The sequence below is a fragment of the Heterocephalus glaber genome, unplaced genomic scaffold, assembly GCF_053883595.1.
Source record: "Heterocephalus glaber isolate CG9 unplaced genomic scaffold, H.glaber_assembly_v1.0 deba00001472, whole genome shotgun sequence".
NCBI classification, from domain to species: Eukaryota; Metazoa; Chordata; class Mammalia; order Rodentia; family Bathyergidae; genus Heterocephalus; species Heterocephalus glaber.
This window is the reverse complement of record NW_028258315.1, coordinates 87,636,011-87,660,036: the sequence shown is the minus strand read 5'-3', so window position 1 is coordinate 87,660,036 and position 24,026 is coordinate 87,636,011. Positions and strand designations below refer to the sequence as shown.

The window sequence follows — 24,026 nt, the reverse complement described above, 5'->3', positions numbered from 1 at the left end:
ATAATTTTAACTTAAGCAGAAGGTCAATGAAAGTGAGAGCCAGCAGGAGACAAGAACTATGGAAGAACCAAGTGTGTACACGAGCATGTTTAAGAAGGTATTGAGTTTTGCTGCCACAACCAAAAATTTCTCTCGATGCTCTGGCAGTCCCATAAGCTTCCAGATGTGTCCCACTCTGCTAATCACCTTTAGTTTAAGATCTTGGTACTGAGTTTCTGCTTAACCTTGGCATCTGGGTAAAACCAATGGACACTGGACTGCTAGTGGCTTAGCTCTTACATTTATTGGACTTTTCTACTTCCTAGCTGCATGACCCTGAGCGAGGAAAGTGACCTTCAGAGACTCCGGTTTCCCACTGTATGTAAAGGGGGATAATAGCAGTTTCCACTTCATGGAGTGGTCAGGACTCAAGGAAGAGAAAGTTTACTGCCTGTCACACATGAGTACCTGATGAATGTTTGAAATATAGAAGAACAATCTAGAAATACTAATTCTTTTGATTCCTTGGCAATATTTATTTTCCAGGCTATTTTACCACTAACAGCCAAGGTGTAGCTAACCAGGGAATGAGGGACCACGCCAAGATGGTCCAAGACATAGCCAGTGCTAAACATCCTAGAACAATCACTCACTGCTGCGCCAACAAAGTCTAATGCTCGCACTGAGTTACCAAATCCAAATGCCCAGAAGCCACAAGAAAGCATGCAGCATTCCTAGCAGCTCACCTGCTTACAGGTCTTTCGCTTGAAGGGTCCTTCATGCTTGAGTTTGTAGTGAAGATAGAAGAAACGGAAGCCAAAGTTGTGCGGTGCGTGGTCGAAGGACACCTGCATGTCCAAGCCGTGCTGGGTGATGTTCAGGTTCCGAGGCTTCCAGACTAAGAGGAGAACAACTACAGTGAGCATGCACAGGCTGTCCGACACTCAGGGGAACACTGGCTACTCAACACACAGGGACGGCTATACTTACAGGGTTTACAGGCCAGGCTGTCCGGCTGTAACAACAGGTCACAGGCTAGTAAGAAAGATAAATATTTTTACTTTTAGGACAATTCGACATATTCCTTATGGAACAGTTCAATGAAACATAAATATACTGTGCCTGGTGCTGCTGGAAAGGGTATAAAATACATCAACTCAAAATGATTTTCACTATAATGCAGTTGTATCTCATGAAAATTTACATAGTACAATATAAGTACATTAACATAGTTCACTTTAAACCACATAAATGGAAGCAACAGAGTGACCCAGACTTTAGAGCTCCTCAAGCACTGCACAGGTTCAAGGCTGGCAGGCAAGGACAGTGGTGCGCTGTCCGTATTACTGTCACACACATGGAGGCTGTCTTGAGCTGTAAAAAGAAACAGTGCCCTCCCCGCCCCAAGGGAGGTGTCAAGACACAAGAGAACTTTAGAGCTGCCTGATATCTGTTGAGGAGTTATCTTAACCTGCACCAGCGTTCTAATTTAAAATCATTTTGAAAGACTCCAAAAAAGACAGGTTGGCATCTACCAAGTAGAAGTGTCAGTGCTGAACACCAGGTACCAAAGCCAGCAGCTTACAAATGGGATGGAAGCCAAACAATAGAGTCCAGCTGCTGTGCTGCTAACCTAGGGAGTCTCCTGGAGCTACCCAGGTAATGCTGCAAAAATGGAAAGCAGCATGGAAGCCACAGTGCCCTGAGGTGATAAACACCTGCATTGCGGAACACACCCCTGCCTCTGCCCCACCTCTGGACAGACACATTAATTCCACTGGGAAAAATAATCTTAAATTATGCTAGTGTTTATTTAAATCAAGTTTGGGCCAGGGATGTAGCTCAGTGGTTCCGGTGACTGCCTCGCAAGCGCAAGGTCCTGAGTTCAATCCCCGGAACCAAAAAAAAAAAAAAAAAAAAAAAAAAGTGGAGATATTTAAGTCAAGTTTTAATAAACTTATTCTTGGAATCCACTATCTAGTTATTATGTGGAAGGCAGAAATAAAATATGTGCATGCTTTTTGTCCCATGGAATCATTTTTAATTTAGAAAACAAAGCCAGACACCGTCGTGCACACCTGTAATCTTAGTACTTGGGGAGCGGAGGCAGGAGGATCACTAGTTCAAGTCCCACCTGGGCAACTCAGAGATCCTGTCTCTAAAAAATTATTTTAAAAGGGCTGAGCGTGAAGGACCTGGGTTCAATCCCCATTACCACAGAAAGGGAGGAGGGAGAAAGGAAGTCAGAGAGATTGAGAGAGAGAGAGAGAGAGAGAGAGGGAGGGAACAAGGACAGGGATGGTAGTAGACCTCATGCCTACCATGTGTGAAGACCTAGGTTTGATTCCTAGGGAGAGAGAGAGGAAGGGACAGAGAGAGGGACAGAGAAATTGTTATAAAGCAACTCTGCTGCCTAGAAAACTGGCACGGCAAGAATCCTACAGAGGAGCTGAGTATGGTGGTGCATGCCTGCAATCCCGGTGCTCTGGGTAGCTGAGGAGGAGGATTGCAAGTTCAAGCCCAGCTCAGGCAACTTAGTTCTTCTCTCAAATTTAAAAAAAAAGGCTAGGGGGCCAGGGATTTAGCTCAGTGGTTCCGGCGCAAGGACCTGAGTTCGATCCCCGGTCACAAAAAAAAAAAAGGCTAGGGATGTAGCTCAGTCCCTCCCAGTGCCACAAAAGAGAGAAGGGGATGAGGACAGGGAAAGGTGAGGAAATGGGACCCAGCATGGTTCATGGTTGAGGGTATGAACTCCAGAGCTGGCTGGCTTTTTGTTGTTGTTGTTGGTTGGTGTTTGTTTGTTAGTTTTGAGATGGGGAGGGTCTCACTATGTAATTCAGGCTGGCCTTGAACTCTTGGTGATCCTCATGCTTCAGCCTCCAGACAGAGCTGTATTTCTGAGGTTCAAATCCTAGCTCTAGGCAAGTCTTTTACCCTCTGTGTCACTACGTATCTATTAAGTATGTATGGCTTACAGATAAAACTGTATTAATATTTGGAAATCATTTACAACATTAATGTTAAAAGAATAAAACTTTCTATAAAGAGGTAGTCTCAGGGATATTAATTTTCTTAATCTAATCCTGAGACCCCCATCCTGACAACAGGTATAATATGGAATTGTTTCATGCTCCTGCCTTTTACCCTAAAAATCAACCTACACTTTTTATTGCTAAATTAAAAAAAAAAAAAAAAAATCACATGGAGATGTTGCTAGGGATTGAAGCCACAGCCCTGCACATGCAAGGCAAATGTCCTACCACTGAGCTACATCCCAGCCTACAAAAATCACTGTTCTGATACTGGCTGTTTAAATGAGATCACGGTATCCTTGAAAAACATCAATTATCAGGTCTGTCCTAGAACAAACTGGGAGTCTCTGGTTTGTCTCGGGAGGGTTAACAAAACCCACTCAATTTTTAGAAGTGCATTTCTGGATTCTTTTCCTTCTTGCCTACTTGTTTCATAGCAGCATCTGGCATGCTTTTGTGGGGAGGGGCGTTTTTGCACTATGCAGTTCAGGCTGGCCTTGAACTCTCCCTGATTCCCCTGCCTCACCCTCTGGAGTGCTGGGATCACGGGCCTGCGCCACCACACCTGGCTTTCTGGCATGCTCCTGAATACACTTCTATGGTATCTTCAGGGAAGCAGGCAGGAAAGACCATACTCACCCCAGGTTCTGAAGAAGAATGGGTGGTAATTGCTTTCGTTTTTAATGGAAGGGAAAGGGACAATCTTTACAAAGTAATCCGTTTCAAATTTCATATTCAGGAAAGGTTGAGATTCCATTCCCTAAAAAGAACAAAATCACATGTGGCATCAAGGAGAAATTATCCTTACCCCTCCACCCATGCACGAGACCTTCACTGCCACCCTGCGTGTTACTTGCACACAATTCCAGAACTGGAAAGAGCGGTCAGGTCTATTGACCGCATCAGGCCTGAGTTTAGCCCCTGAACTCTGCAAAGAGTGCTGCCTCTTCTCTGGCAAGGAAGCCATGGCTCATCACCACAGCCTCACAGCTGGCGGGAGGACAGTCGTCCCGTCCACATCGCTCTCCAGAGAGACCTCTGCAGCAGCTGCAGTAACCCAAGGTGTTTACAGGAGGTGCTGAGGAGTTTCCGTCAGCTCGGGTGTTGCCTCTCCATCCATGCCCACCTGGGGGGGCGGGGGAGACCACGACAGGTGGAACCCCCAGACCCCCTTTAATTTCAGACTTCAATAGACCATTCAGACCCCAGAACAATGGCCTGTCTTAAGGAGCACATTCCCCAAGTGCGACTCACAGTTCCTTTGAAGCTACTGTTGAGCTGCTTCGGATCCTTTAAAATCAGTTGTTGGCACTGTCTTCCCTCCGACTTCAGCTCCTCCAGTGTTACCCGAAATCCTTTTAGGAATTCAATGCCTAAGCACAGCAAAATGCTTTTATGAAAAGCAGACCTAATTACTTCTGAATACGCTTTCCTTCCTCCAAGATTACCGTCCTCTCCGCCCACACATCAGAGGTAAAGGACTTCTTACTCTGCCCAGGATACCTGTGTCCACAGAGAGGAGAAGCACACACCCTGCACTCCTCCAGGACAGAGCAGGTGACATTTTCTGGCCCGCCATTACAATATAATTAATCTGCAATCCACCCAATCAGTTCACAAATACCCACTACCTCTGTGGCCTTAGGGTTCGAGAGACTCGATCAGCACTGGTCATAAAAATGTACAAGAGAAATATATCATTTCTAGGTCATTACACAAGGTGCACTCAGCTGAGGATAATTCCTAGTGTTGACGAAGAAATGCCCCTGAACCATGTTTCCATTTTAAGTTTGAGCTCTGTAATTTTTGGCATTTGTTTCAAAGAGCGACGTACAAAATTCCCAACAAAGTGTGTATCTGCACCCAAGGGGGTTCCTAGACTTGAGATTAAGCAGCTTAGAGGAATGCTGATGTGATTTACAAAGCGGTCCTTGCTGTAATCATGCCTGAAAGGCGGACACCCAAGGGCTGCCCAGTGTGTGCTCTTCATACAGCCCTCAGTGCCCCAGACACCCACGGTGCCACTGAAAGGCACCGGCCCAGCTTCCTGCCACCTGAGCTTCCCTCACTGCACGTCCGACTACATACTTTCAAAAGGATTAAGCCCTGGCGGCCACAAGAGCCAGCACCAGCTCTGTATCCCATGGAGACTGGAGTGGTCCAACTGCAGCTGGAGATCCCCAAAGCTGGCCTCAATTGGCGACATATCGATTTCACATTCTCTCTGAACACCAGACAAGGAGACGTTTTCAACCCTTCCCCTCCCCGGGCAAAAGTAATTACACAGGATGCAATTAACCAGGTGGGAAAATTATTGATGGCAAAGGCCAGGGAAATCTTTTTCTCTTTCAAATGGGTTCTCCAATCCTGTAATTACTTGATGAAGAGCACATATTTCATGGTGGGCAGGACAGTGGACCACAATTACAGTCTCACATTTTAAGGGCTCCGAATACTACAGTGCACATAGAAACTGACTCTGCCTTGTTGTATTTCAACCACAAAGCTGAGAGGTGACAGCCAGCGGATCCAGATGTGATGACAAGATACAAGGTGTCGGAACCAACAACTATTTAGTAGGTCTCACAGGAACTTGCTTCTTGAGCTTCAAGAAAATGGCAATTTTGAAAAACAAATTCTTAGTATTTATACAAAGATTTAACTTATACAATGTTCCCAGCACTATGGTTTAGCTAAGGCCTGGTGACTAATGTGATTAATAGCCATATATCTCATAATTACTTAAAAACTCATCAGCTGGGCCGGGGATTTAGCTCCATGGTTCTGTCACCTGCCTTGCAAGCACAAGGTCCTGAGTATAATGCTGGTACCAAAAAAAGAGAGAGAGAGAGAGACAAAAGCTCATCAGCTGGAGTGGGGAAAGTGGTTGTAGTCCTTATTTTTAAAAGGTCAGCCTGGGACTGGGAATGTAGCCCAGTGGTGCTGTGTGTGCCTAGGCCCTGGGTTCAACGCCCTGTACCACAAAAAAGGAAAAAAGACCAGCTTAAAAACTACTATTCCACCTGGTGTGGTGGTGCACACATGTAATCCCAGCACACAAGATGCTGAGGCAGGAGGATCGCTGTGAGTTCAAGGCCAACCGGAGCTGCATAGCAAGACACTGTCTCAAAAAGCAAAAATAGGGCCAGGGATTTATTAGCTCAATGGTGCTGCTGCCTGCCTCGAAAGCACACGGTCCCGAGTTAAATCCCCAGTACCAAAAACAAAAACAAATAAATAAAATATTACTATGCCAGGGCTGGGGATTTAGCTCAGTGGTGCCACCACCTGCCTCGAAAGAATAAAGTCCTGAGTTCGATCCCTGGTACCAAATAAATAAATAAATATTACCCTGCCAAACCAGGGGCTGTGGGGGAAAGGCAGCAAATGTAATTCTTTTTTTTTTTTTTTGGTACTGGGGATTGAACTCCAGTCCTTGCGCTTGCAAGGCAGGTGGTGGAACCACTGAGCTAAATCCCCAGCCCCAGCAAATGTAATTCTGCTATCACAGGTACACATTTATCCTAATACTATTAACACCTTATATGTTGCTATATGATGAGTGGTAGTTTTACAGAGTAATCCCCCTAAAGGAACTTATTTGCTCTTTCCCATCATTGAAACTATTAACGTATCCTAACAACCACAGGAGGAAGGCACTATTATCCTCATTTACAGATGAGAAAACTGAGGTTTAAAGAAGCTAACTAGTTTGCCCAAGGTCACACAGGATTAAAATGCCAGAGGTGGGGTTTTGAACCCAGGAAATATCTGGCTTTCAGTTATTTCTCCCTTAAGCCAAATAGTTTCCTGCCTTCCAAGGAGTTTCCTTGCTAGAACCTGATTGAACTCGTCCATCCAACACCACCCCTAAATCACCCTCCAGGAAATGCCTTCTGCCCTCTTTTGTTCTGCTCTTGAGTCCTCCTGCCACTCACACCTTCTACTTCCATTCCAATGGGACAGCCTGAAATTCACAGGACGAAGCCCTTAACCATTTAAGCCTTAGTGCAGTGACCACTTCCCCTTTATCCACAGAGAATGTTCTTATCTTTAAATGCTAAGATAATGTTATTTTTGGAAAAACTCAGTAGTGTTCGAACTCCAAGTATTTCTGGCCTGGCTGTGGTCTGCTCCATCCTCCCTCTCCCAGCACTCTCTGCCTCCGTGCCCATCCACAATCCGGTCCCCGTGAGACTTATCCTGTTCTGCTTAAGAAATCCAAGCTTTATTTTACTTCTCCTGGCCAAATTTTGGAAAATGTCTAAAATGGCAATGTCACAAGGACACGGCGGAGACCAGGCCCTGATGATAATGGCTCCTCGCTCTGGTGGGGAAGCGCTGGACATTACTGCCCGGGCCTCTGACCACGAGGACGGTCTTACCTCCACTTACTGAACGGGAATTGAGGCTCAGGAAGGTTACATGCCTTAAGTAAAAAGGTCAATTGTAGATTCAAACCCTGGCCCATCCCAACCAATGGTCCTTTCCCATGTCCCACACTTGGCCCACCTCAGGTATCAGCAATTTACAAGAGTACAAACTATTCAGCCAACACGAATCTCGCCAGATAATGTAGGTTTGCTTTCTGTTTTTGTTTTTCTTTTCTTTCTTTTTGCCCCACACAACTTAACATTTCGATTAGTTGCCACCTTGAAAATTTCACTGATTTCATGGTTTCTCATAAAAACCAGTTTTCTTGAAAAATCGTAAAATGTGCCAATGCGGGGCAGGCATGTCTGTATGACCACAGAGACCACTAATGCTGAAGTCAAAGCCATGGCACCCTCGGGTGGGCCACAGGCTTTCCTGGCACTGTCACCCACCTGCCTCCAACTAATGAGGAGACACAGAGCCCAAGACCTTAGCACCAGTTACCACTCATACGCTATTATTTTTCAAGCCCACATCTATCTCAAGAATAGCAAGGAAGCCGGGGATTTAGCTCAGGGGCACCGTGCCTCAGTGCAAGATCCTGAGTTCCATCCCTGGTAGCGGAAAAATAAATAAAATAATAGTGAGGACAACAGCAATGTGCCATGGAGCTCAAGCTGTGTGTGTAGCCAGCAAACATGCACAATAAAGTATAAGGTGGGTGGGTCTGTGATGCATCATCACTTGGTCAGGGACCAACACAGGGATGGGAAGCAGGCAGAATCCTGGGTCATTCTCTGCTATTCACTAAAAGTATGATTTGTGGTTTTTTTCTGGGACAGTCAGAGAATTAAGTCATTTTTGCTATGAACCCTGACACTTCACTTGGGCCTGCAGATGCCCAGGAGGTAACTAAAAGCAGAACAAAGCTTGCCCCTCATTTTGTATCCTTTGTTACTGTAAATCTCAGCTCCACTACACCTGGCTCCAACCTCTTCTCTTTTTTTGGCTGGACTTGAGTTTTGATCACTTACCAAGGGCCCCCGGGGACCAAAGAATGGTGACTGCCACTTGGTCATGGCATGCATACTGGCTGATGGTGATGTTCTGGGCATCAGCAATCACGTGCTTCCCCACCGGATTCAAGTAGGTGGTACAATCTGCAGAGTTGGGAGAATGAGAATAATTAAATTTTAAATTCATCTCATCAAACAACACAGAACATATCTAAAGTAGCCAAAGCCATTCTATTTCAAGACACGTGCCTCAAAAGCCCAACTATGAGCCAGATGAGGTGGTGCACACCTGTAATCTCCGCATTCTGGGAGGCGGAGGCAGGAGGATCAACATGAGTTCGAGACTAAGTGGAGCTACATAGTGAGTTTAAGGCCAGACTAAACTACACAGCAAGACCCTGTGTCAAACCAAAATCAAAACTAAAACAAAACAAAAAAGCCCACTTTTACTTATTAAATGATTTGAAAGAAATCAATGACTGCTATGTAATTTGGGACTGTTTGTTTTCAGATGAATCTTAAGAAGCCAAGGTCACTAGCAGGCAAGGGACACGCAGATATGAACCCACAGGGCAGTGACTTAAGGTCAAGGCTGCTAACAAGCATCCTCAAAAGCAAAACTTTTGTCTAGAAGACCATGTATCATCAAAGACAAGAACAAGTCCAACTAAACCCAAAAAGCCCCCAACTGCTCCATAAACAAAACCACGCTTTTCTTTGATTTTGTCTGAGGGCACTGCTCACTGTTACCTGTCAGTGTAGCCATAACTACACAAACAGCTGCAACACCTGACATTGCTAAATACCTTCAAAATCTGTAAGTTTCCTACAAAGCTGCCAGAAGCTTCTAGCTAGAATCAGCCTGGGATCAGAGAACATCCATGAGTTGTTTGGTCATCTTTTTCGTTTTTGTTTTTTTTGAGACAGGGTTTCGGTATGTAGTTCAGACTGGACTTGAACTCACTATGTAGCCCAAGCAGGCCTCAAACTCACAGCAGATCCTCCTGCCTCAGCCTTCCGAATGCTAAGATTGCAGGAGTGTGCCATTAGCTTATTTAGCTGTCTTGCAGGAAGAACTTTCAACAATATCCAGCAGACACCAACTCATTCTCTTGTCAATGCATCTCTGTTTCTTTCTCAATGATTCAACTTGAACATCCTTTTCAGTATCTGCTCCAAAGGATCTATACTTCATCTAAGGTCCAAACCTGCAAGGGTTCGTTTTTTTCCTTTGAGGTGAAATATTTCGGGACATTTTCTAAGAAGCACAGTGAACTGGCTGCACTTTCCCCTGTAAATTGTACTGGAAGTTTCCCATTTCTATAAGTAAAATGTTCATTGAAAGCTGACTGTGGTGCCATGTGCCTGTGATTCCAGCACTCTGGGAGGTTGAGACAGGGTTCAAGCTCAACCTCAGCCAGGGCAAATTAGTGAGACCTCGTCTCAAAATAAAAAAGGGCTGGGATGTAGCTCAGCACAAAGGCCCTGGTTCAACTCCAAATACTGCAAGCAAAAAAAAAAAAAAGTTTCTTGGAGACAATTGAAAACCACAAAAGAATGTAAGAGCAATGTAAAAGTCAGGCATACTCTCTTACTACCCAGAGGTACTTCACTCTCAGAGCAACCAATGTGTTCTTGGTACAGAAGAGACTTTTGGATTGGAAAGAGAATCAAACATCTGGTCCATACAAATGAGGAAACTGTGGCCAGGAGAGATCAGCTCAGGGACCTCAGAGCCCACTGCTGATCGGCCCAGGGAGAGCCTCACACTTGTGCCTACCATCAGCACACAGCACATTGCATTTACTAACATAAGCAGAGTCAGAGGTGCCCCCTGCAAAAGCTCGGACTGAGATCAGCTTCCTAACACTAAAAGACAAGATTCAGTTGTACCTGCGAAGTTTCCATATTTTCATTTATTGAGGCCTATAATGTCAGAGAAACCTCTGCAGCTGTAAAAAGCTGCACACACAAGAGCAGATCATGGTTTTCTTTCCCTTTGTTTTTTGTTTTTATAAAGAGTCTCACTATGTAGTCCAGGCAGGCCTCAAATTTGCAATCCTCCTACCTCAGCCTCCCAAGTGCGGAGACTACAGGTGTGTGCCACCACATCCGGTCCTTTGTTCATTCCTAATGCCAAAATTAACACTCTTTGGTTTTCTGTAAATACAATTATGCAAATACAAAGTCTCGGAATTAAGAAAATGTATTAAAACCTACTCAGACATAGGCCCTCAGAGCCTCAAGGATAAGCAGGCCAAAAGGAGGCAAGGAGATTTACAGAATTCAGTTGCAACTTGATGGTAAGGCATTTTCTTGAGAGAGAGAGAGAGAATGAGAATTGAAGGAAAAAATGGAAACAAAGCTATTGTACATGGAAGGGAGCAAGATAGATCATGTATTGGTACAAATTCCCTATGATGAGTGTTATCATTATGTATAACTAAAATGTATCAATAAATGTTTTGGTAAATTAAAAGAAGGAAGACATTTCTTTTTTAACATTAAATGACAGGGCTGGGGATTTAGCTCAGTGGTTCAGGCGCTTGCCTTGCAAGCGCAAGGTCCCAAGTTCAATCCCCTATACCAAAAACAAAAAAACATTAAATGACAAAATAATAGATAAATAAGGCTTTGTGGTTAATTTTGGCGAAAACTTGGTAATTGGTTTTCAGTTATTTCAAACAGAACTAGTAACCAATAAGTCAGCTGAGCATTAAAAGGAACTTCTTTTTTTTTTTTTTTGGTACTGGGGATCGAACTCAGGACCCTGCACTTGCAAGGCAGGCAGCAGAACCACTGAGCTAAATCCCCGGCCCAAAAAAGTATCTTTTTGAATGGGAAACACTGAATAAGTTTTCTACAGTCTGCATTCAATTATTAGCAAGTTTAAATTTCTGGATTCTGATTACAAAAAAATTTATGCCCAAATGACATTTTGCCAAAATGCAACTGAGCTCCAAACATCCCAGGAGTCAATGTGAGCTGTGAATTAAATTCTAATTAAACACTCTAGATATAAGAAAGAAGTGATTACGAAGAAAGAGCCATGTGGGCCAAAAAATTTAGTACAACAATACGATTATTTTAAGTTTTACAGGTATAGATCCTTTTTCCATAAAATCCATATATTAAATTAGAGGCAAATGCTTGTTTGCAGCTGACCGGAAAATTCTGAACTCTTGAATGTAATACAAGATCTGCTAAGACTAAGGGCGTGCATTAGAAATTAACTTTCTAACTCAAAGAAAGATCCCTTACACATGTCTTTACTTAGCGGAGTAAAGTATCATGGACTTTGCAAATCTTTCATTACCATCCCAGCATTTACCAAGAACATGCACACACAACCAAAGCAAACTGTCTGAGTTCCATGTGTAAGTCCTAATTTAAAACACCCTTGGCTAGCAACTGTGGGCGTGAATTAGACACACATATTTGTATCTCAAAATTGTGAAGATTACAGCCACAACCTCAAAAACCCTGTGTGATCGTTAACTGTTGTGTCAACTTGATTGGCTTAGCATAGTGCTGGGTGTGGCTGAAGGGATTTACTGAAGATGAAAATCCACCCTTGGTGTGACCACCAACAGTCTAGTAACCTGAATGGAATGAAAAAAGGGAAATGGAATACTGAATAAAAAGGAAGACTTGCTTCTGTTTTTTTTTTTCTTTTTTTGGTACTGGGGATTGAACTCCGGACCTTGCCCCTGCGAGGCAGGCAGCAGAACCACTGAGCTAAATTAAATCCCTGGCCCTTTGCTTCTGTTTCTTCTGAGGAGCTCCAGTCTTTGCCTTCGCCTTGGGCATTCATCTGCTGGCTTTCAGGGCAGACTCTTCAGCCTCCTGATACCGACTTGCATGGGCTCCACAGTGAGCTCCACCCTGACTGGATCCTCTGGCTCTCCAGCGGGTAGACAGCCCTTTTGCACCCTTCCTTCCACACCTGACCCTGCAGGCGGCCACTGTAAGCCTACCTTGAAAATCCTTGTCTATCTGTATATCTCATATTTAATGTTTCTCTAGTGAGCACTGACTGATACTCCCTGCTTTAGCAGTGATCACCCCAGGGGCCTCCCTCCATGTGACCTAAGCTCTTTACTAACACTGATTCACAACCTTCTCCAAGAGTTGAATCTGGATCTTGGGGTACTCAAATTATGACTCAGCGGGCTAAAATGCTCACAATTCTATACAATTACCTCTTCATGAATGAAACTGGATACTTAAAGGGAATTGGATACTTAAAGGTCACATTGTTAAGAGAAAGGGCAAAAATGGGTCCTTATATTATTCAATTGTTGTTAGACTTAACTTTTTTTTTTTTGGTACCAGGGATCAAACTGGGGACCTTGTGCTTGCAAGGCAAGCAGCAGAACCACTGAGGTAAATCCTCGGCCCTGGACTAACTTCTAGTATCAATAGCTAGCTAGGGCTGGGGATATTAGCTTAGTGGTTTTGCTGCCTGCTCTGCAAGCGCAAGGACCCGAGTTCAATCCCCGGTACCAAAAAAAAAAAAAAAAAAACCTCAGTGGTGCTGCGCCTCCCTGGTAAGCGAAAGGTAATGAGTTCAATCCCCAGCACCAGAAAAGAAAAAATAAAAAACAACAAAGCCAGCTAGTAGCTTTTACTGAGCATACAAGGTAGATCAGGTACCAAGATGAGCAAGTATAAGCAAGCATTACCTCATTTAGGCCTCAAAATAATGCCAGGAGAAGAAAACTAATCTTTTTGTTGTTTTTTTTCCCCAGTGTCTCCTGCATGCTAGCCAGGTACTCTATCAGAGCTATACCCCGGCCCAGTAATCTTTTTTTTGAGCAAGGTCAAGTCACCTGCCACAGCTCACACAACTGACAGGTGGGTTAGCACCTAGGCCCAAATCAGAGATGGCAAACTAGAGACCCCTGAGCCCATTTGAACAAATATCAATTTGGCCCACTGTGTGTGTTCAAAAAATTTTAAATGTTAATACAGTACAGTAATACCTCGGTTCTCGAACACTTCTGTTGGCAAACAATTTGGTTCTCAAACAAGTATTCAACAAAGGCCAAGGACTTAGCTCAGTGGTTCTGCTGCAAGCGCAAGGTCCCCAGTTCGATCCCCGGTACCAAAAAAAAGCATCTTAAAAGTGTTCAACAAAATTTTGCTTCCCTTCACAAATCACATCAGGTGACAGACACAACTGTGGCCATCTTCCCCACACGAAGACAAATGCAGCCATCTATCTTCCCCAGAATTGTAAAACAAACTAAGTTCATGAACCGAAGTACAACTGTACTAAAAAAAAAAAAAAAAAATTCACCAAAACACAAAAACAGCAACAACAAAAAAGAAACTTTCCAGCTACCCATGGAAACCACATCTGGCCACAGTCAGTGGAAATTCCTCAAGACTACAGTGGTGGGCCTTCGAGAAGTCAGTGCCACTTTCGGACCAGACACGGGCTGCCCGCCTGGGTCTGCCACAGTTACTACCTCTCCCCAGCATCCTGCACTGGGCAGCTTTGTCCCTCTGTTCCCTTCCTGGCCCTCCAGGCATCTTCATTTGTTCCTAAGGACATAACTATGTCCTGCAGAAATCAAGGAAAGCTTCATACCTAACCTTTCTGAATGCTATGAAAGACACTTGACTTATTCAAGCTCCCAAATACGTCACTGGCTTAATCAAGAATGAGCTGCTTTAGCTGTTGACAAACCTGAACAGACTCAGAAAATTCCTCAACCCCAGGACCTGCCACGTCCTTGATTAAGCACAACTGACTAAGCTGTAGATTAGTGAAAGGGCTCCATTCTTTGCAGTTAAGCCAGTTACTTACTGTCATATCTGAAGGTGATGTTGTGCAGCCTGCTGCTCCTGCTGGCTGGCCCCACTCCCTGTGGGAAAACAAAAGAACATGATGCACACACAGCAAAGCCAATTGACTTTTCCAGCACAAATCCCACAGAGTCCAAACGCACACAGCGCTGGCTACAGAGAAGGGTCGGGCCAGCCCAGAGCATCATCTGCATCTCTCCATTACCCCCAAACACCCTCCAGCCCAAGATTCCTAACTGCCAAGCCACAGGGATCATGGGGATTGCTTCCCCCAAGATAATAGGAGCAGGCTGTTCTATGTTTGTTTGGGGGTTAAATAAATCATTAACAGTCAAAATTGGGAGAGAGCTGGAGATTTAGCTTAGTGGTTTTGCTGCCTGCTGCACAAGTGCAAGGACCCAAGTTCAATCCCTGGTACCAAAAAAAAAAATTTTTAAATTGGAAGAGAGCAGAGGACGGCCAGCTGGAGCCCTTCCAGTTGGATCTTCATGGAGCTTGAGCACTGATTGGTTGTAAAAGTCGCCTACCAGATACCCTCATTCGAAGCTCTATTAAGGCAGGGCAGATAGGCAATTCCTCAGATCTAAGGGAACCAGTTTCTCATTACAAGACTAGGACTGAGTGTGGGAATAAGCCATTACTTTTAATGAGAAAATTCTTCACTGCATCCATACCTGTGCTTGGAATACACAGGGTAGGTCATAAAAGAAAAAGAAAAAGACTTTAAAAGGTCTAACTCTTAACTTTTGGGGAGCTGACCATTAGCCATCTGCACTCTTAACAGGAGGGTAACAACCATGACAGGCTTCCCATCTTAATTACAGCATCCAGAGGTGAAGCCTCCTGCTACTCCACCTTTTCACAGCCCACTGCTTATCCATCATGGGAAAGCCAGCCATACAGCTCTGCTGACTCCGATTTAACTGTTTCTCTAATAATCTGCAAATGTGCCACTCAGTATTAATTGCAGAATTCTCCAAAACCTGTTAATTCTGAAGTGCTAAATGATGGGAATGTATTCTAACCACACAGCTAAAGTTTCCACTTAATAAGGGCAATGGCAAGAGCCGGGATTTAGCTCAGTGGTGCCGCCGCCTGCCTCGAAATCGCAAGGTCCCAAGTTTTTTTTAAAAAAAGGGTGACGGCAGGGAAACCATATGCTGGCAGCCTGTATTTAACGGGCAATTGTTACACTGAGACACAATGTGGAGAACACTTCTTTTTCCCAATACCCGGGATTGAACTCAGGACCTTGACCTTGTGCTTGCAAGGCAGGTGAGGCGGCACTGAGCAAAATCCCCAGCCCAGGAGAACACTTCTGACAGGGGCAGCCTGGGGTTTCGGCCACCCCATCACAACCATATGCTACAGGCATGTTCGTACTGCTTACCCCAAGCCAGGCCTGCCTGCCTGCCCACTGAAACCCTATCCCTGAGCTCAGATATACATGGACCTTGGGAAAGCACAGCTGTGCAGAAAGGGACACACACACGCACGCACACACGCGCACGCGCGCGTCACCCTACAATGAGGCACAACCAAGCAGTAATATAAACCTAAATCACCATGGTGCCCAGCCCCCGGGTCTGTTGGGACTCCCTTTCTTCCTGGTTCAACTTCTTTAAGTTTCGTCCTCCCAGCTTTTCTCTCACTCATCTGTAGGTCACCAGAACTCTTCACCTGGATGGCAACTTTGGAAAGTGTTGTTACCTTTTTAAAAATCTTAAAAGCGGCCAGGCTTGGTGGCCCACACCTGTAATCCCAAGCTGAGGCAGGACGATCCCTGCAAGTTTGAGGCTGGCCTGGGCTACATAGTGAGACCCACAAAGAAAGAATCCTAAAAGCATCCATGACTCTGTAAGGACAAAGCCACAGTCTGTGCAAGAGGCTAGCCATATAGCACAGACCTGAGTAACCAAGCAGGAAACTAGAAGGAGGCAGTGCAATTCCCACAGCCCTTTGGGAATGCCAGACCAAAGCCCAAGACCCCTAAACCATACCCTCCCACTCCCCTTACAAAGCGCTCCCCTTACAAAGTGCCAGAATAGGAACTCACTCCCCCTCTATGATGAGCCTGACATTATGTTAGGTACAGTGGCAAACAAAACAGCCACTGTCCCTCCTTCACAGAATAAAGTAACATGTGCCCATCCTTTCAGAGAGGGGTAACTCAATCTCAAGTCACAGCCTGGCTCTTTAGTTGGCAAAACAAGCATATGGCACTAAGGTGAAAGAGCCAGCTGCCGAGACGCACAAGACACAGGGAATGCCTCAGAGCAGCACCTGCACAAGGACAAGTGGAGAGCAGGGATGACGTGCACTGGAAGCCTAAGAGGGAGATGGATTCCTGGACAGGAAAACAGAGCAGCACCGTGGGAGGGGTGAGATGTAACCTAGAGCCCAATGAGAGTGCCTGTAGTTGGGGACCAAGGGAAAGCTGTTCCACTCCACTGGATGAGAGTTTGCTTGAATATCGGATTTCTTTTAACAGGATGTGTGCAGCTTTCAGGTAGGAGAGGGGGTTTGAGGACCACATGAAGCCATGTAGAAGGAAGCACTTTTCAAAAAGGAAACACATTCCATTTCATAGCATATTCTAAGGTACACAGAGACCGACGGCAAACCATCTTATTTGTGGAATCTGGTCAGTTTTTCCTTTGTTCCTATTTCCCTTGTATCTTTGGCTTTTGTTGTCTGTCGCCCCAACATACACTTTTGTAGCATGTTTTTAACAGGTATTTATTGGGCACTTCCAATGGCTAATGCATTGTGGAAAGGAGAAGAAGACAGTGAGATGTAGGCGGTAACCTAAATCCCTCCAAATCAGGTCCCTGTGATATATGTGGAGCTGTCAGAGGGGAGCCAGTGAGCTGCCCCAGGCTGCTGAGGCTCTCATCCACTACCCACTCAGAAGTTCAGCCTGTCCGAAGCTCCACAGGCCTGAGTACTCAGCTCGGAGCCACACCCAGGTCCTGCTCTCAAGCACTTTTGGTGCACCCTCACTCCCCTGGCCCTGGCCCTGGCCCATAACTGGCTCCGGGCTCCTCCTGACCATTTCCCAGGAGGCCCCAGCCACTTCCTTCCCCACCTTCTGATCCCCTGGAGCACTGCAGTTCCACTCAGCACAGGCCCTCACCCACAGGCACTCCTTCGGTCCTACAGTCCCCCTCTTCTCCTCACATCTCCCACACATCCCTTCTCAGCACGCAGGTCCTGCTCCCTTGGCAGCCACTGGTCTTAGTAGAGCCCTGATCACACTGCCTATCACAGTCATTCATCCCACAGTTCAACCAGCATGGCACTTCCTGTGATTCTAATTCCACAGAAAATCCCGTTATGTAGATAGGTAAATTAATTAGATTATCTTGGAGGCAGTTAGACAGGGCCTCCACCAGCCCTCAAGGAGCCAACAGAGCAAGGAGCAACAAGGAGAACAATGAAGGCACATTCACCGGTTAGCATTATAAAAAGGAAAAGGAAGAGGTACTACTTCCTCTAGAGACAGATCGCAGGGATTGATATCCTAAATGAGAAATTCCTTGTATGTGACTTGTTCTCCCATTCAACCCCCATTTAATCAGTATTACCTGGGTGACTGCGCTTGTAATCTTATTGGTTGGTCATGGTTTTGCCCCACCTCATGCCCACCTTGTGATTTTCCATTGGGTCTTATAGTTTTGTCTCACCTTGAACCTGCCTCACCTCGTGGCTCTGCTGCATAAAAACCCCCTGGGAAATAGGGTCCTGGGCAACCCACTTTCCCGTACCCCTTCTGTCTCTCTTAGAAGCTTTCTTTCTCTCAATAAATTTTTCCTGCCCTTAACCTCCGTTGTTCCTAGAACTCATTCTTGGAGTTTAGAGAACAGGAACTCATGTTTCAGATCCTAGCAGATTTGGGAGTTACATCTCTTCCCCCTGTATCACCATGACTGACCAAGCCTGGTCATGGAGCACAGAAACAAGAGACACTATCCCAGGTACCAGCTCTCTCTGCACTCCTGGAAGTCCCTCCGCTGCACAGCTTCTTGGTTCTTGGTACATGCCTCATGGGTGGTCCTCAGCTCACAAAAATCAACACTTCAGCTGCTTCAGAGCCCTCAGAAAGCATGTTGGAAATGATGTCCCCAGGCTATCCCACAAAATGCTGCTGTTTTATTCAGTGGCAGACAGAAATGGTAGCCTCCCATACATGCTCATATTCTAGTCCTGGAACCTGCGACTATGTTATTTTACAAAGCCAAAGCATCTGTGCAGATGTGCTGAAGTTTAAAGATGCTGAAATGGGGAGCGTATTCTGGACTATCTAGGTAGGCCCCATAAAATCACAAGGGTTCTTGTGCGAGAGAGACAGAAAGATGCTACACTATTGATCTGAAAGATGAAGGAAGAAGAGGCTACTAAGTCAAAGAAGGTAAGCAGCCTCGAGGCTGGAAAGAGCAAGGAACAGGTTCTCCTGCACAGCCTCCAGAAGAAAGCAGTGCTGCCAGCACCTTGATTTTAGCAGCCGAAGACCCATTTTGGAGTTTGGCCCTGCAGAACTACAGGATAATAGGTTCCTTTCATGTTAAGTCACTAAATTCATGGTGATTTTTCACAGTGGCAACGGAAAGCTAATATACACATATATTTCCATCACAGTACAGATGAATTGAATCTACATGTCACACATGGGGCATGTGGTACTATTCATTCTTCCCTCCCATACCCAAAACCTACCACTTCTCACTGTGATCTCTCCTTCTTCAGCCTCAGACCGGCAAGAAACACTGATGAACCTGAAATGCTGCAGAGTCAGCCTTTAGTTGTGCTGTCATGGCTGCCTCTATGTCCCGAATCAATTCAAAATGTTTAACCTTTTATGGTCATTTTGACTTTGGGGTGGATAGACACACCGTAATATTTTTACAGACCTGCATTTTCATTGGATGGCACTTGGCAGCAGCATTCACAGTATTTTTTATCACACCTTATAAAGACATTCATGAAAGACTTCCAAAACTGCTTCAGAACCTGGCGAGATAAAGAGGTGAGGGAGAGGGAAAGAGGGGGAAAGGGAGAGGAAGTAAAAAGACTTAAGATGTGTTATGGACATGTACCAGCTCCTCATGGTGAATGTCACCCTTAAATACTGCAAAAGTACTAATAAAATTTCTTTTAAAAAGTGTCAGGAATGGTGTCTTCAAAGTGACAAGTATTTTCAAGAATTAATGGCAATGTCTTTTTTTAAAAAAAATTTAAGCATTCACCATATATTTCGATCACACCTCTTATCAACAGATGAGAATAACATCTGATGCATAATAACTCGACTACGTTCCTGCTGTTGTTCCTGAGACGATCCCTCCCTTAATCCAGGAGGTGAGAGCTGTGGTGTGGGGTAGATTACAAGGGAACATATGAGGGAGACAGGAAAGCTCACAGGAGGAACAACCAACCACCAGACAGGGATCTGTCTCCAGTTTCCAAAATCTTAGAGGGTGGCAAGAGATGTGGCAGATAGGTCAGGACAAAGTGGCAAAAGGTGCTACCCACCTGGCTAAAGAAGATGTTCTAGCTGGGCATGGTGACAAACATCTGTAATCCCAGCACTCAGAAGGCTGAGGCAGGAGGAACACCGACACCTTGAGGCCAGCCTACATAGTGAGTTCAAGGGCAGCTTGAACTACAATGTTTGCTGGCAGTTGTGGTGGGAGCTGGGTGGTCCAAGTAACTCCATCTCTGAAAAGTGCCCAGGTTGGAATAGTGAGAAAAGGTTGAAGACAGTATGGGCAGGAGTGCAGCCCCTCCAGCCCTGGACCCACAGATTAGTTTCCTGCTTCAATAAAGTGAACGCATGGTTAAGCCAGGTAGTACATCTAAGAACCTGGCCTGGTGTTCCATGTGATTCATGGGCTTAGAATCAGGGCCCACACAAAAAAAACAGATAAGGCTACTAACAAAGCTGGCCAACAGCTCTGTAAACTGTTCTTCAGGAAACAATCCCCAGCTTTTAGCTACTACACCCGTTTTGATATTTAATGAGTTTGACAATTAAAAATACTTGTTTGTTGCCTGTTACTTAAAACCTATAAATGCCAATGCTGTGGCCTTGGGCTGCCACATTCTTAGTTAATGAACCACCCCATTTGCTACCCTAATGGGTAGCTTTTAATTTGTTCCAAAGGGAACTAAGCAAGCCCCAGTGCCTGGAGCTCTGCTAGGAAATTCCTATGGTTGGTGCTCTACGGTGAGCAGAGCAGGGACAGAAGCAGCAAACATAATGGAGAAAACATCTTTTACTCAGGAAGGGGGTAGGGGTGGGGGTAACTCTTAAGTGCTCTAAAAGAATAAAATTCCAAAGGCAAAAACCCACACCATGCTCCAGCCACATGGCAAAAAGTACAGGCCTGGACACAAAGACAGTTGTGGGGCAGGACTTCGACACAGAGGGGAGGGGAGGGGAGGGGCAACTCCCCAATTTCTTGAGGAGCCCTGAGAATTCTAAGCCATCTAAAGACACCAACCAACTTCCCAGAGCAATTTCCAACCCAGCTCTGACACAGCTTCACTGCCATTTTGGAAAAATACCGCATGTAAAGGACTGCATTTTATCCACAGTATCCCTTTTCCAATGGAAGGCAGGCCAAATGGGGAGGCCTAAACAAGACTCCGTTCTAATCTATTAAGAAGCTTTCGGGAAGCTGGTTATGCTTTAAAGTTTGGGAAGCATCAGAAGAACCCAGAGGGTGTTTTTTTTCTTAAAGGTACACCTAGTAACTACTTGAAACGAAGGCCAATTTAGCTGCCTGTGATGGTGCATGCCTGCAAACAGAGTACTCTGGGAGGCTGAGGCAGGAGGATCAAGTTCAAGCCCACCCTGGGCAACTTAGCTATTTATATTTGGCAAGACCCAATCTCAAAAATAAAAAATGGCTGAGGATGTAGCTTAGTGCGAGGGCCCTGGGTTCAATTCCCAGAACAAAAACAGCAAACAAACAAAAAAGCAGGGAAGGCCAACTCATACTGTCTTCTGCCCATAGCATTTTCTCCATCTTGGGTTTCCAGTGTGTAAATAAGATAAAAGGAAAGCAGAAGAAAACTTTGTGAGGCTTAAAATGCACCAGGGGAATAGCAAGAGGAGACAGAACTTGGGGTCATGCGACTCCATGCTGGTTCACATGGTTTCATAAACAAAGACAGATCCCACTTACTTCAGTTCAAACCTTTAACTAGGGGGGAAAAAAATCAGCAAAGGCAGAGAAGCCTCAGGTGATGTAAGCAGAGGAGAATGCTGGCAAATCCAAAACACAAGGAAAATAATTCACAGAGCCAGCCTGCGCCTGGATCTAGTCAAGATATATTCCTTTCACATTCCTGGGAGCTGTTCTCTCTCACTCTCCACCGAGAGGCAACTAACTTCAGAACCCAAAGAAAAAGTTGCCAGCAGTCTGATATGGGGGGGGGGGTAAGATCTGGATGTCTAGCTCTGGGGGAGGGCTGTGGGGTCCCCACCAACAATCACCCCATTGGCCTGGAGATCGTAAGCTAATTAAAGAGATTTGCTGCTCCAACGCAGTCTGCACACCAGACCAAAGCCACAATCATGATTCATCTCTGACATGTTGCTAATCAGCACACACATGTTCCTAATTTCATGCTCCCCAAAGGAAAGATGAAGGGACAATTGTTTCTGAGCTCTAACATGGGGCCGGCCCATGCCAAGTTGCCATGTGTCCTGCTTATCAAACTGAAAGCTCTAGTTCCCATCCAGGCTTCTGCACTATTCCATCCCTCCGACATCCATTCACTAAAGATTAGATGTGCCAGAATATTCACAGGAGTGGATTCTTAGATAGCAACTTCTCTAAGTCATGGTGGCCTAAGGGCAACTTAAAATGTTTTAAATTTTCCATACCACTCCTGACGAGAATTTTTTTTATTGCTTTGCTACTGGAACATACCTGTGATGTTAACACACGCACACTCACAAGAGCTTGGCTTTCTTCTTGTGTTTAAAACAAAGCAGCAGCCCAAGCACTTTCTCCTATCAGCCTGCTAAGGATCTCCTATCAGTGTTCTTCCGTGGCTGATACTCACAGGCAGGATTGTTCTATTTTTCCAGTTTTGAAAACATTAAAGGCAAGCTATAAAACGTGTCTCTGGATGGAAAGCCAGATCTTTCCCTGTGCTTCACACCACACCCCTGAGCTCAAATGAGAACCTCATGTTAGAGAACGGCACCTTTAAAGCAACAGGCAGGCGTGTATCTGTAGTTTAAAAAGGACACTCGGGGAACTCACAAACTGAGATTAACTGGTTTTCTGTAAACACCAAGTACAAAGAGGAAGCAAGCAACCAACCAACAACCCAAATACCCACCCAGCAAATCAGCTACAGGCTCATTCTCACTTAGCAGTGAAAAGAACAAAGACTTCACTCCAGAAGCCCAGGAAAGTCTCTTCCAAAGAGGGCAAAATAGTGATTAGACAATAGAGGAAAACTTAAAGCTATAAACGTGATTGTTATTCCTAAGCTGAGAGGAAATGTTCAGCTCAGAACACAACTACTAATAAAAAGCCTTAGGACCACACAGAGAGCAGCGCACTGAATGGTGCCCACTTCAAATGCTTCTGCGGGCCTGGATGGAGTCTCAAATACTGTGTCACATCTGGAATTCTGCTTTTACTGGGAAGACTGTGACGTTGCCATGGGAACCCAATCTCTCTCATCCTGGCAGACTCCTGGTGTGCAACTACAACATGCCCCATACCTGTGCTTCCTCCACAGTGGATTTCTCGTATTAGGCAATTATAGAAAGCTACCCTTTTTAGGGTTAGATGCTAATTGAAATATTACAGCATATACCTGAAAACAAGTGACCCCTTTCTGTTGGATGATTAAGTATGTCCATGTAGTGCTCCTGGACAGAAAAACCTCCTTAAAATAAGAGTGAGAAGGAGCACGTCCACGTTAGATCCTTTTTTCCAAAGTTCTAGCTTCAGCCAGGTGTGGTGGCACACACCTGTAATCCTAGCCTTCTGAGAGGCTGAAGCAGGAGGATCACAAGCTCCAGCCCAGCCTGGGCAACGTAAGAGACTGAGACTTTTTCTCAAAATAAATAAAAAAAGGGCCAGGGAGCATATCTCCATGTGAATGAAGGTCCTGGGTTCAATCCCCAGTACCACAAAATTAAAAATAAACTTAAAAAAAAAATACTGGCTTCTCTCCAGAGAAACTCCTTTTCAAATTCTTGTCCTTGAGCTACAAAAATCCAAGGAAGTCAATATGTGCTCAACCTCCCTGCCACTGGGCCTCGAGGGAACTAAGCCTCTGATGCTATCCCTGGAGGCTACTCCCAAAGTGGGGGGGGGGGGTCCTTCACTTTTAATAACTGATGAACTTGCTGTCAGGGGGAAGAGCTTCTAGTCCTTGCAGAATCCTGAAATGTTTCTTAACAATTTCAGGGCGTTCTCAGCACTCCTTAAGGCCACTCGAGAGCCTCTGAGGGGTTCATAAGCTCCACACCCAAAGCCATGTCTAGACATAAGGAACCCAGTGATCCCACTTGGAAATGCAGGGGTGTGTGTGGGCTTGCCTACTTACTCCCCGGGATGCAAACCCTCCAGATGTGCATTCAGAGGCTGCACTCACAGTCGTCACTCTACAGCGAGATCCCCCTGGGTCAAATCCTTATCTCCCCTTCCCCCAAGAGCACTCCCCAATAGGTTCATACTGAAGTCAGAGTGACCCTTCTAATGTCTATCTATCTCTCTGAAAGGTCTAGCCCTTCCCAGCCGACTTCCTAAAGAGGGAGGGAATCGCCCAACCTAGA

General features: G+C 45.2%; 1 protein-coding gene across 5 annotated transcripts in view; it reads right to left on the bottom strand.

Moving 5' to 3' along the window:
• The window catches only part of Il17rd (interleukin 17 receptor D), a 69,006-nt gene that overhangs the window by 13,843 nt on the left and 31,137 nt on the right, over positions 1 to 24,026 (bottom strand). For 4 of the 5 annotated variants that reach the window (XR_002389214.2, XM_004864312.4, XM_004864313.4 and 1 more), the window contains exons 2-7: positions 14,217 to 14,274; positions 8,420 to 8,545; positions 4,266 to 4,384; positions 3,651 to 3,771; positions 970 to 1,014; positions 726 to 877 (exon numbers count right to left, since the gene is read on the bottom strand). Coding sequence is in view for 4 of the 5 variants with exons in the window: in XM_004864312.4 (XP_004864369.1) it covers positions 726 to 877; positions 970 to 1,014; positions 3,651 to 3,771; positions 4,266 to 4,384; positions 8,420 to 8,545; positions 14,217 to 14,274 (621 nt within the window). In the remaining variant the exon portion in view is untranslated. Of the gene's footprint in view, positions 1 to 725; positions 878 to 969; positions 1,015 to 3,650; positions 3,772 to 4,265; positions 4,385 to 8,419; positions 8,546 to 14,216; positions 14,275 to 19,125; positions 19,221 to 24,026 lie in introns of those variants that run through there. The other variant, XM_087181498.1, reaches the window with a different exon arrangement.